General features: G+C 41.9%; 2 protein-coding genes across 2 annotated transcripts in view; one reads left to right on the top strand and one right to left on the bottom strand.

Annotated features, from left to right (window-relative positions):
- Positions 1–154: 154 nt before the first annotated feature.
- On the bottom strand, positions 155–6,328 carry FTSJ1 (FtsJ RNA 2'-O-methyltransferase 1). The gene is made up of 10 exons (XM_015821151.1): positions 6,162–6,328; positions 4,605–4,674; positions 4,408–4,510; positions 4,186–4,264; positions 4,022–4,074; positions 3,735–3,788; positions 2,947–3,049; positions 2,462–2,545; positions 1,396–1,499; positions 155–781 (listed from the first exon to the last, which is right to left on the bottom strand). Exons 1-10 carry the CDS (start codon positions 6,280–6,282, stop codon positions 581–583), a joined length of 972 nt encoding a protein of 323 aa, XP_015676637.1. The 5' UTR covers positions 6,283–6,328; the 3' UTR covers positions 155–580.
- Positions 6,329–6,575: 247 nt separating this feature from the next.
- Positions 6,576–11,443, top strand: part of GPKOW (G-patch domain and KOW motifs) — a 16,523-nt gene continuing 11,655 nt past the window's right edge. The window contains exons 1-4 of the mRNA XM_015821078.1: positions 6,576–6,759; positions 8,833–8,978; positions 10,467–10,606; positions 10,730–10,836. Coding sequence (XP_015676564.1) covers positions 6,590–6,759; positions 8,833–8,978; positions 10,467–10,606; positions 10,730–10,836 — 563 coding nt within the window. The 5' untranslated portion in view covers positions 6,576–6,589. The remainder of the gene's footprint in view (positions 6,760–8,832; positions 8,979–10,466; positions 10,607–10,729; positions 10,837–11,443) is intronic.

Genomic DNA, 11,443 nt, shown 5'->3' on the forward strand with positions numbered 1-11,443 from the left:
GCCTATTACTGTCTGGAGTGAAACTACACTCCCCTTCCTAGCTCACTTTCAGTATCTATGATTGAGATAAAAGAGCCCTGCAAAAGCGCGCCATCTCTGTGGTTGCTTCAATTGTCACCCTCATGCAGATCTGGAGATCTAGGAGTAGGGCAAACTGAAAAAAGGGACGAAGGAGAAGTGACCATGATTTCAACCATTACAAGTTCTCACCTTTGGAAAAGGCAGGAAGTGGGGATGAAAGAGACAAGACTCTCAAGCTGCTCTGTAACAGCCAGGTTGTCTAACACAACAGCCCTGGCCAAATCTCTTGTTATATGCAGCCTCCTTCTGAAGTCTGCTGCTGGATAGCCAGGTTGTCTAGGATTATGTGTATATATTGGAAGGGCAAAGTTCTTTTGCATTTCAGTATGACTCCGAAGGCCTGTTGTAGTACTAATGTGCCCTGAGAACAAGCATCCTCAAAGGTCCAACTCTCCAGACAAGCTCATCTTTTCTATCTTTGCTCCTGCAGAAGATAAAATGTAGTCTTTCGACCTGGCACAGGGTCATATTTTTCCTCTCCCCGAGTCCTGTGATTGTGTTACACTGACAGTTCCTCCAGGGCATCTACGACCTCAGTCTCTGGAGGAAAATTTGAAGCCCCCGGCACTGAAAGCTGAGGGTGGGGCCCTTGTTCCTTGGTAAGGAGGTTGTGTTTCTTTAAGAAGCAGGCTTCTTCGTAGGCAGGACGGATAGGCGGCTGGGTCGGGGGCACGTAGGTATACTCCTTCTCAGGATCCAGCTGACCCCATGGGAGAAAGAGAAAGGCTTACATTAGCTCATCTAGGAAGCTGCTCCTGGTTGGAACGCCAGACTCCCAACATTCCTTCTTTTTTAACTTTCTCTCTGCCTGCTGTCAGGCTTCCTTGCCAACAGTTCTAAGGCAGGGGTCCCCAACTCCCAGTCCATGGACTGGCACGGGTCTGCGGCATGCATGCAATCGGGCCATGCAAACAAGCGAAGTCCCATCCGTGGGATGCAGGCAGTGCACGAAACTATGTCCCCTCCAGTCCACGGAAAAACCTATCTCCATGTAACTGTCCCCGGTGCCCAAAAGGTTGGGGGCCGCTGTTCTAAGGCACCAGAGCTCTTGTCCTATGAGTGGATTCAAACACTTGGCACCAACTGTAGGTACCCCCACCATCCCTTTGCTGGAGAAAAGGTTTGCAAATACTACTTCCGAGGCTGGATAAAGAATGGGATCTGCATCTATTCAAACCTGCTGCTTAGTTGCTGGATTTACATTTTTCACAACTAAAAGCTCAACAAGTCTGGTTCATGTGAAAATGATTTTGGATGGGCCATCTCTGCTTATTTCCAGATCACCTGCTACCCCAGCAGGGCACCAGGTCTTACCTGTAGCGGGTAGGTCCGATCGGAATCGTAAGCACTCAGATCGCCACAAGCCAGGAAAGGGACAATAACCCGATTGGGACCCTCCAGCTGATTAAAATCCACATCTGTAGTGGAGAGAGATCACAAAAGCAAGAAGACAATTATTACTGTCTTTACACACTTGCCTGCCACAGGACCTCCTTCTAATTATTGTCCTCACCTAAATATTCATAGATTTGTTCTACTTGTGCTTCTCTTCCACAATTGAGGAAGTTTCTTGCAATCCAAAAATTTTCTTAGGAAAATTTTTTAGGGCAGAGGTAGTTTTTGTGACGATTTGTGTTTTGATGTTTGTTCAAAGAAACAATAAGCAAATTTTCTCCCTCCTCCTTCCTAACTTCTCATATTTGTCTGTGTGTACCCTTTAACTAGGTAAAATGGTGCATTGCTGGGCAACAGGTTTTGAACCAAGGTACCTCAAAGGTTGTCTAATATTCCCTAAAATATTGAGGACAGTTTACATTAAACTGCATTATAATCTAGGCTCACAATTAAGGTCTGGACAGCAATAACTGCCCAGGTTAATCTCTTGCTGGTTGGAAACAGCAAAATTGAGCCAGTATAATTTGCCTTCTGGTTCCTCCATCCAAGAAGCATCCTTCTTTCACCAAAGATTCTTTCCTCCCTTTCCTTGACTTTTAGTTTCTCAAGATGTTTCAACTGATTTCAAGATACCAAACAAGTTGCTGCTCAGAGTTCCCTGAGAAAAAGAATAGCAGTCTAAGCACAAGCCCCTCCTTAATTCCCAGCAGCAGCAATTAATCAAGGACCATACAGTCACGATCATCTCTAAGCCAACTTCTTTCCAATGCAGGAAACCAATTACTATTGCTTCTGCTTAGAAGCCTTTAGGGTACAGAAATCTGCTATTTCTCAAGATAATAGCATGAATCACTCCCAGAATCTCATCACTCACAATGTTCCTACAAATAACTTGAACCATTCACCTCCTTTTTTCAGCATCCTTCTCCCACATTTCCCAGCATATCGTCATCAACAATAACCTCTTCTCTTCAAGGTTTCTTACCATAACAATGATCCAATAGGGGATTAGACATGTTTGGCACATAACCTTCAGGGGGACTATAGTTTCGGCAAACAGCAAAGGCTTCTGAAAAATGGAAAGGAAGTTAAACTTTTGGATGCCTCTTCTTCAGTCCTCTTCAGTTCCCTCAATTAAGAATAGTTTCACCTTAAAAAAAAAGTTCTCCAGGCTTTCTTACTTTGAATAAAAAACGGTTAAATGCAAAGCCAGTTTAAGTGCTATAAAGTTTAGATACATAAAGTAACTATAGTGGAAAAAATGTTAACACCTTATTAAATGTAAGCAAGTCCAATATATCCCATTTTTCCAGTTATCAATGAATCCAAAATGAGCCACCCAAAGTAACAGCATATCTATGATTCCATTAAAGCTTTCCAATTCTGTCAGATTTGATGCACGATTCCCCATGAACCAAAAAATGGTCAATATGCATGCAAGAAGCAGTCATGTAAGAAACTGTTACTCACCAATGCTAGAGTTGCGACTACTTCGGGGTTTGGCACATGTCACATCAGGGAAGAATATATTCAACTGGGAATAGAGAAGAGTGACATCCTTCCCTCGGAATATCTGAAACGGGAGAACAAAATGCTACATCACGCCTGGATTAGCTGCGTTGTTACATTGTCACAGAAACTACAGAAACTGAATGAGGAGCAAGGAGTTCTTAGGGGTATAATGAATCCAGGAGCAGAGGCAGAGAGAGAAATCGAGGGCACCTCCAGAAGAAATGCAACCTGTCAGCTAGGCGCAGTAACTCAGTACTTCTGGCAGTCATCCCAATCTGAGGTTCTGTGATTCCAAGATCACCAACCCATCAATTACAATGGAAATGGCAAAATACAGTACTGAAACTTTCATCGAACGATATAAGTCATACAGTTGCAACTCTTTGGGTATTGGTGACCAACAGCTCCCAACAGCCCAAGACAGCCTGGGCAAATAAGTTTGCACATGATCTGAAGTCCTATCAAAGTTACTTTGCTAATCAAGGTTTGGAAGTACCTACTATTTCCCAGATCATTGCTGAAATAGGTGAAATCCACCTTGATCTGACAGCAGATTCAGACCTGCACTTGCCCACTGAAATCCACCACATTTGCTTCAGCACTGAATCAGTTAATTCTCTAAGGCAAGAACTAGCGTTGGAAAACTACTATTCACTTTGCTGTGCTGCTGGATACAAGCAGGCTTGAATAAGTGATACCCAGAAGTGCTTTGTTATATCCAATGATTCTTCATCTGCATGGCTCACCTTAGCTACAAATGTCCCCCCTTTCTTTAAGACATGCGTAGTAATGTTCAAGGCCTGGATAAAAGAGGAAAAAAGAACATCAGTGGGATGGCTAATTCAGATGAAATATGTTTAAGTACAGTTCTAGGATCTGCTGGTGTTTCTATGGCAACAGAACTACCACTATCTCATAATACTTTGGAAAAGAAGAGGAAGAAATTTAGGAAAAAACAACAAAAACCTCCCGTAGCATATTATGTGGTTTGCTTTAGTCATCAGACATGGGGATAAAATTAGAATATACCTACAGCAAGCAACAGTTGGGCTTGGATGTACTCATCTATATCATGGAGTCCAGTCACTGCAAGAGCAAAAGAAACATTTCATTATGCAGCTTCTCCCCCTTCCGCAAGAAAACAGATGTCAGCCTGCCAAAGTTGGTAATCCCTGATAAGACTAGGTTGAGACCTACCATCAGGGGCTCCATCACACACAACCAGATCAGCTGGTTGCCCCTCAAAATGATGAATGATTTCCTGAGCTGTTGAAACCTAGAAAGAGAAGAGGAGGACAAAGAAGAACAAAGGGGATTTAAAAAATAAATAAATAAATAGGGCTCATATTCTGCCCTGGGCTAGGATGAGAGCAGGACATGGGGGTTATTTCCTATATGGCTTCATTAAACAACACGTACCTTGGTGATGTCCCCTTGGATTTGAATGACTCCTGGCAATGGAGCCATGGCTTGCAAATCTACTGCCACTATTTTGATATCTGCATTTTGGGGATCTTCTCCTCTGGAGAAAGGGAAAGAGGAGAAAGTAGGATGATGTTGCTCTCTCCCTGAGAGGCATAACCTTCCACCACCCTGAAGGCAAATTGTTTCCTTACTTGAGCTTTCGGCTGAGAACTTGACTCCAGCTACCAGGTGCTGCACAAAGATCTACAGCCCGGGAGACACCTGGAAAGGGCAAAAGAAGAAGAAATAATTGCATTATTGCAATACAACTGTCAGGAGGAAAACCACAAAACATAAAAGTGACACCAAGTATGCTTTGTAAAAATTTGTAAAAAAAAAAATATTGTAAAATTTTATAAACGATTTGTAAAATTTGTAAAAATTCCAGAGGCCTTATCTCTGCCTCCCAAATAGTATTATTTTTGCTGTGAACAAGTAGCTTTCTGCACATGTTCAGTGGTAATATTTCTTTCCTGGATAGCTTGCTTAGTTCAAAATAATCATCACAGTTAATGTATGAGGCTGGAAGTACGAGCTCATAAATCTTGAAACATAAGGACTGATTGATAAGCTATATATATTCTGTCTTCTGTAGCAATCTTAACTCCATGAAATTAGGATCCACAACACATGGGAAAGCCATTCTTCTTTTAATGGAAAGATGTGAATGCTTATAGAGTTAGGGTTAAGAGTGTGGAGATCCAAGTTCAAATCCCTACTTGACCATTCCTAGATTGTTTTGGGTCTGTTACTATCTCTCAGTCCAGCTGACTTTCAGGACTATTGTGAAGATAATGTTGGAAGTCAGCACCCACCCACCCTTCTATAGAAGGAAATATTTGGGGGAATATTAAAAACGGCAGAATATTATATTTCCCCAAAGGATCTTAAAGGTAGAAAAGCACATTTGATAATCCTATTCAGAAAGACTGAGGCCCCATTCATGAGCAAATACTACCTGCAGAAGCCCATTCAAAACAGGATCTTTCGAAATCCCTTGGAGCAAGATTTGATAGCTAATAACAGCAGAGTGATATCATTAGAACCAGCAACCCCTCACCTAAAAAATCCAACACAGGACATAGCCATCAGCCACAGCCCCAGGGAAGCAGGACATGACTTTTAGGACATAATAGGATTAACCCAACATTAGAATACCAAAAGGGCACACTTAACCTCAGGTCAAAGTTTATTGCACAGGAATAGGAAGAACCTCAAATACAATGCCACAGAAACAACTCCAAACACAAAAGCCCAAGGTATAAAAACCAACCACTCCCAGCTCCATTTTGTCAGCCACCCCAGAAACATGCTGCTGTCACTGAAGTTTCTGACAACAAAATAAACAACCACCTTCTTTCCAAACAGCCTCCATTTTGTTTATTCCTGGCTTGGACTGGACCTGAAGATTTTTCTTTCAACAATATAGAGAAGATCATGTATGACCCTTATGTTCTTGAAAGAAAGATAATAGCTAAAAGTGTTAAATCCCTTTTATAGGTTCATGGGATAAGCCATGGATCTAACATGTGTCTTTGGCCTCAGTGCTCCTACATACCTTCCAATGCAGCCCCTTCAAAGCGCTGGTGGGGGATGGAATTATACTTTAGTATGATACATCTGGAAAATAGTAGCTGCTTTGGCAAAGCAAGAAATATGTGTTAGTGATCAACTCATGATGTAATTTGCGAGCATTATTTTCCCCCTACCTTTAAATAAGTGGTATTCTTCATCCAGCTGCAGAAGTTTGAATGCACTACGAGCTCGCCACCCTTCTTCCTTGGCCAGACGGTAGTAAATATCACGTTTGTCTTTGGAGGAGCGTCCCATTTTTCCTTAGACGTGGCTGGTGACTGCGGTAACTCTTAAAATACCTTCGGATTTCGAATGCAATTTACACCACACGCGTCACCGAAAACGTATCCACCCCCGCTCTGCCGCCAAGCTCCACGACAGTCGCAACAGTTACCCGTAGCGAGTTAACTGTACGGCGCTGCATCCTGGGAGTTGTAATGTCTAATTCTCCCGGTTTCGAGGGCTGAATAAGAAGATAACGTTCTAAAGGACTCCGTTTCCCAGGGTGCCACGGAACACCACGTGGTCGGAAGCGGGGTGAGGACTAGATAGTGAATAGAAGATGGCCGAGGAAAGCGAGAAGCCAGCCGGTGTGCCAGCAGTTCCGGTGTCGTTCAGTTTTTCCCGAACGAGCGGACGGAAGCGGTTTCTCCATATAACTGGGCAGGATGGCAAGGAAGCGAAACAGGAACCCGATTTCCTCTCCGCGGTTGAAGGGAAAGAATTGCAAAGGTGTGGATTCGGCGGGGGCAGGTGGGGGTGGGTGGGTGAGGCTGTGCGGTTCGGATTAAGCAGAGAAGATCTGTCGTGCGGAGGCGGCTTCGTGTCCGGGTTTGGCGGACTCTGTGTCGTAAACCTTTTGCAAGTTGCTGGGGATGAACTCCCCCCCTCCCCGTACCGAAAGCCCCGCATATAGAAAGCTGCTAGGTCAAGAAGATGGATTCTGCCATGGGTCTCTTCCCAGAGCCCTCACTCTGTTGTGGAAGATTTGTTTCCGTTTCAGGTTAGGAAAGAGTACAGTACTCGATCGTGTGAGCCGCTGCTGGAAGAGGGTAGACCAGATACAGTTTCCCTACTATAGTGAGGATCAGTTAGTGCTGCCTAAGTAATCCCATAAGTTTAATTGTTTAATCCTGTAAGTGCTGCAGCAGCCAAAAAAAGCTAATACAATCCTTGGTTGTATAAACAGAGGCACAGAATCAAAATCACGTGAAGTATTAGTACCGCTTTATAAAGCCTTAGTAAGACCACACTTGGAATACTGCATCCAGTTGTGGTCACCACATTAAAAAAAATGTTGAGACTTTGGAAAAAGTGCAGAGAAGAGCAACTACAGTGATTAAAGGCCTGGAGACAAAAACATAAGAAGAACGGTGGCAAGATTTGGGTTTGGATAGTCTAGACTAGAGAAAAGAAGGACTAGGGGTGACATGATAGCAGTATTATAGTATTTGAGGGATTGCCACAAAGAAGAGGAGGTCAATTTATTTTCCAAAGCACCAGAAGGCAAGACAAGAAACAATGGATGGAAGCAAATGGAATTAAGGAAAAACTTCCTAACATTGAGGACAATTAACCAGTGGAACAGCTTGCCTTCAGACATTGTGGGTGCTTCATCACTAAAGGTTTTTAAGAAGAGATCAGATTACCACCTATCTGAAATGGTGTGGGGTCTCCTGCTTGAGCAGGGAATTGGACTAGAACAGGGGTCCCCAACCCCCAGTCTATGGACCAGAACCGGGCCACAGCATGCCAGAAATCGGGCCACGCAAACAAGCGAAGCCCCATCCATGGGATACAGGCAATATGTGAAACAATGCCTCCCCTCCAGTCCGTGGAAAAACCTCTCTCCATGGAACTGGTCTCTGGTGCCCAAAAGGCTGGTCCCTGATGCCCAAAAGTCCCTTCCAGCTCTATTCTGATTGATTGATTGATTGATTGATTGATTGATTGATCAATTACATCCCATTGTATAGCCTGCAACTTCCTGCCAACTGAGCACCCAAAAATCTGTTATCTGTTACTCGGATAAGGTTCCAGTCTATCCTTTATTAATGTACAGGACAGGGAAAAGAGTGAAGGGATCATAATATAAATTAAAGGTATATTTTGACTTTTGTGGAACAAGGATGTTACTGTGATGTTAATTGCTTGTCATTTCAGCAAATCCATTACAAGTGGTTCTTTATTTCTTTTTTGCTACCCAAAAATTTGTGCCTGCCATTCACAGGCAAATCAAATGCATCTACTTATTTTGGCCATATTGTGCTCTTTTTCATGTCAGACAAGTTAGGGTTATCAATTAATGCTTGATAGTCATCTCTGCAAATGTATCTCCCATGCCATATCACAAGAAGGATTGATTATTGGTTATGTCTGTAACCAGGTAAAAAAAAATTGGACATGAGATTTTAAGTGTAGTGATGGGCAAAAAAGGAACAGGAGTGTAGAGGTTCCCTCCATCAGTGTAATTCTTCTTTCAGTAATTCATTTTTACACATTAAGTAACCATTACTTTCTTCCTGAGCCAGTTGCCTAAGTTTCCTTGCAGTGTGAAGCAATGAAAAATGAGTGTATATTTTAAATACTTATTATGGATGCATTAAGTATTACTTGGAAACTTTGGTCTCCATATTGATGTAATTTCTTTAAAATCTGGCTTTTTTTCACTAGCATATAGTAAGGGCCATAGTTCTGTGAGAGGCTAGTGCTTGACTAGTTTAGCCTCTTGAAACGTCTCCACAATGTATGTGAATAGAAAAGCCCCAATCACAATTTTTATTGACACTCTTTCTTTCCCTGCAGTGTTCGACCAGCCCCTCAGCCAAAAGAGCTTGTCATTCCCTTGATCCGAAAGAATCAGTGGAAGAAGCCTGAGGTATCTGCAACCCATCAGGAGCAGGATGGGATGAATGGTGTTGATGCACAAGCAGTCAAAGAACTCATTGAAGGTGAAGAAATCACAGAATTGCAACTTTGTCCACTAGTAAAAAACAGAATGTGAGATGCTCTTTTTTCAGTTTATAATTACAGGAACCTGGTATGGCAACTTGTAATGGGCTAATTTTAAGACTATGGAGAAATCAATAGATTGTTTGCCAGTGATGTTGCTGGAAAATGATTCTGACCTCTGTTAGAACATGGAGCAGGGATACCATAAGGACCACTAGTATCTCAAAGTTTTAGCCCGAACCTCCCTTCCCTAAACATCTCCATCTAACCAGAAACATAAATTAGCATAATTGGGAGGAAGTAGTGATTTGCAGTTTTCTTGCTATGATGTATGTCAATAGCATTGACTTTACCAAGTCTCCACTTGGTGAAGTTAAGACTGATACTGCTGGACATCACCTGATGATTATGTATTTTATTCCTGACCATCACATGATTGATTGTTATTCATTATCTTATATGCTGCCCTTGCAGGAGCTCAGGCTAGCACATAGCTTATAGCCATTAGTTTAGCAACCATTCAAAGTTATTCAGTGCATTTTTTCAGCACTAAAAAATGATTTACAACTGGTCCTCGCCCTTACAACCATTACAGCATTCCATGATCATGTGATCAAAATTCAGATATTTTGGTAGCTAGCATGGATTTACAATGGTTGCAGTATCCTGGTAATAGGATTGCCCTTTCTGACCTTCTTGGCTGTTTTCCTTTCTCTGCCGTAGCCTCTGCCCTCTGGAACATCCTGCCCCCCACTCTCCTATCCTTCAGTAAGAGCCTGAAGACCTGGCTCAGCCAGTTGGCCTGGGGGCCCAATGGAGAGTACCACAATGGAGGTGGTTATTGGACTAATAATACCTCCCACCTCCCTCCCACATGCACCCTGCTCCCTCCCTATCCATTTTTTAATCATATTGCTGTACTTTCATTGTTTATTTTTATTGTTTCATTATTTTATTAATGTTATACTTACATTTTTTTATCATTTTACATTTTTAATGCACAGGGTGTAAAGAGTAGCCCTGCAACAAGATGGGTGGGCAGCAATACATTTAATAATAATATATTATTTGGGCATGGTGGTATTTATACAGTGTTGACTAGAGATTATTAACACTCTAATATTTAGATAACTTAAACATTAAGAGTTAATTGTCTAGAGGTATTCTTTGTAATGATGCAGTTGAACTATAGCGCTGTATACCTTATGCTTGCATACTAACTTTCTGTTAGTTGTTGATGTATCTAAATTAATACCAATGCTTCTAAGCCACAAACAGAAAATCTGGTTGTTGTAAGAGCTGTGAAGTATGCAATCTGATAAAACAGATACTTCACTGCTGCTTTCCTGGAAAATCTCTTGTAATGAACATCCAGATCAGTTTGGATTTGAGTGGCTCTTAATTTCTCCCCATTGGACCTAGGAAACAAATATTTGACTCTGAGTTTTCTTGACTTCACTCTTATGCTTTGGTTAACTGCTGTTTAGAATCCAAGAAATCCCAGGAACTGTGGGAAAGTGGAAGCAAGGTAGACCCCAACTTTGCAATTCCTCTCCTCATGGTGAACCGTGTGCCTGATGGCTTTGAAGACGGGGACAAAGTGGATGTCAGCCTCCGCCCAGAAGCGGTAAGAATAAAACTGCATTATTCTGGATATCTCTTAGAATTCCTAGTTCAGATGATTTAATTCTTGTTCTTTTTCCTTCTCCTCTCTCTCTCTCTCTCTCTCCATATATTTTAATTTTGGCAGTCAACTGAGGCAGATTATGAAGAGGTACCAGTGGAAGCTTATGGTCTTGCTATGTTGAAGGGCATGGGCTGGAAGGCAGGAGAAGGCATTGGGCACACATTTAAACAGCAAGTATTCTTTACATATATGCTCATTATTATTTGTTACATTGTTCATGTGTAATGTTATTTTTTTATAGGTAATCTAACTGAAATGCTTTAAAGACTCAATCAAAAACTAATTTAAGAATATTAAGTGTCCCAAGTTGTTGGAAGCAATATTATTAGATTAATGGTAGCAATAATATTTACCACCACTTACATACAAAGAAACTTTTCAGAATGAAAAAGAGGAATCCTGAGGGTCAGGTGAAGTATCAGAGGACTGAAGAAGAGCAGATATGTTCCTGTCTTCAGAAAGAGGGGAATAGTACTTAGATAACTATAGACCAATCAGTCTGGTTTACATGTTAGGCAGTTGGTTTGAGAACATGTTGAAAAGAATGCATTCCTTGGCAGAAGTCGGCATGGATTTGCCAATACCGGTAGTCCTTATTTAATGACAATAATGGGGACCATAGCATCACATGAGTGTGTTGCCTTATGACGTCCATTCCAGCACTTCCTCTTGCGGTTGTAAAGTGTTTCCTCCATCGTCATTAAATGCAGCATCATGTAGTCTCCATTTCCTAACTCCTGCCAACTTTCCCATTGATTTTCTTTTTTTTTTTTTTTT

This window comes from Protobothrops mucrosquamatus, unplaced genomic scaffold (assembly GCF_001527695.2).
Source record: "Protobothrops mucrosquamatus isolate PMUCROS unplaced genomic scaffold, P.Mucros_1.0 scaffold_159, whole genome shotgun sequence".
In the NCBI taxonomy this organism is placed as follows: domain Eukaryota; kingdom Metazoa; phylum Chordata; class Lepidosauria; order Squamata; family Viperidae; genus Protobothrops; species Protobothrops mucrosquamatus.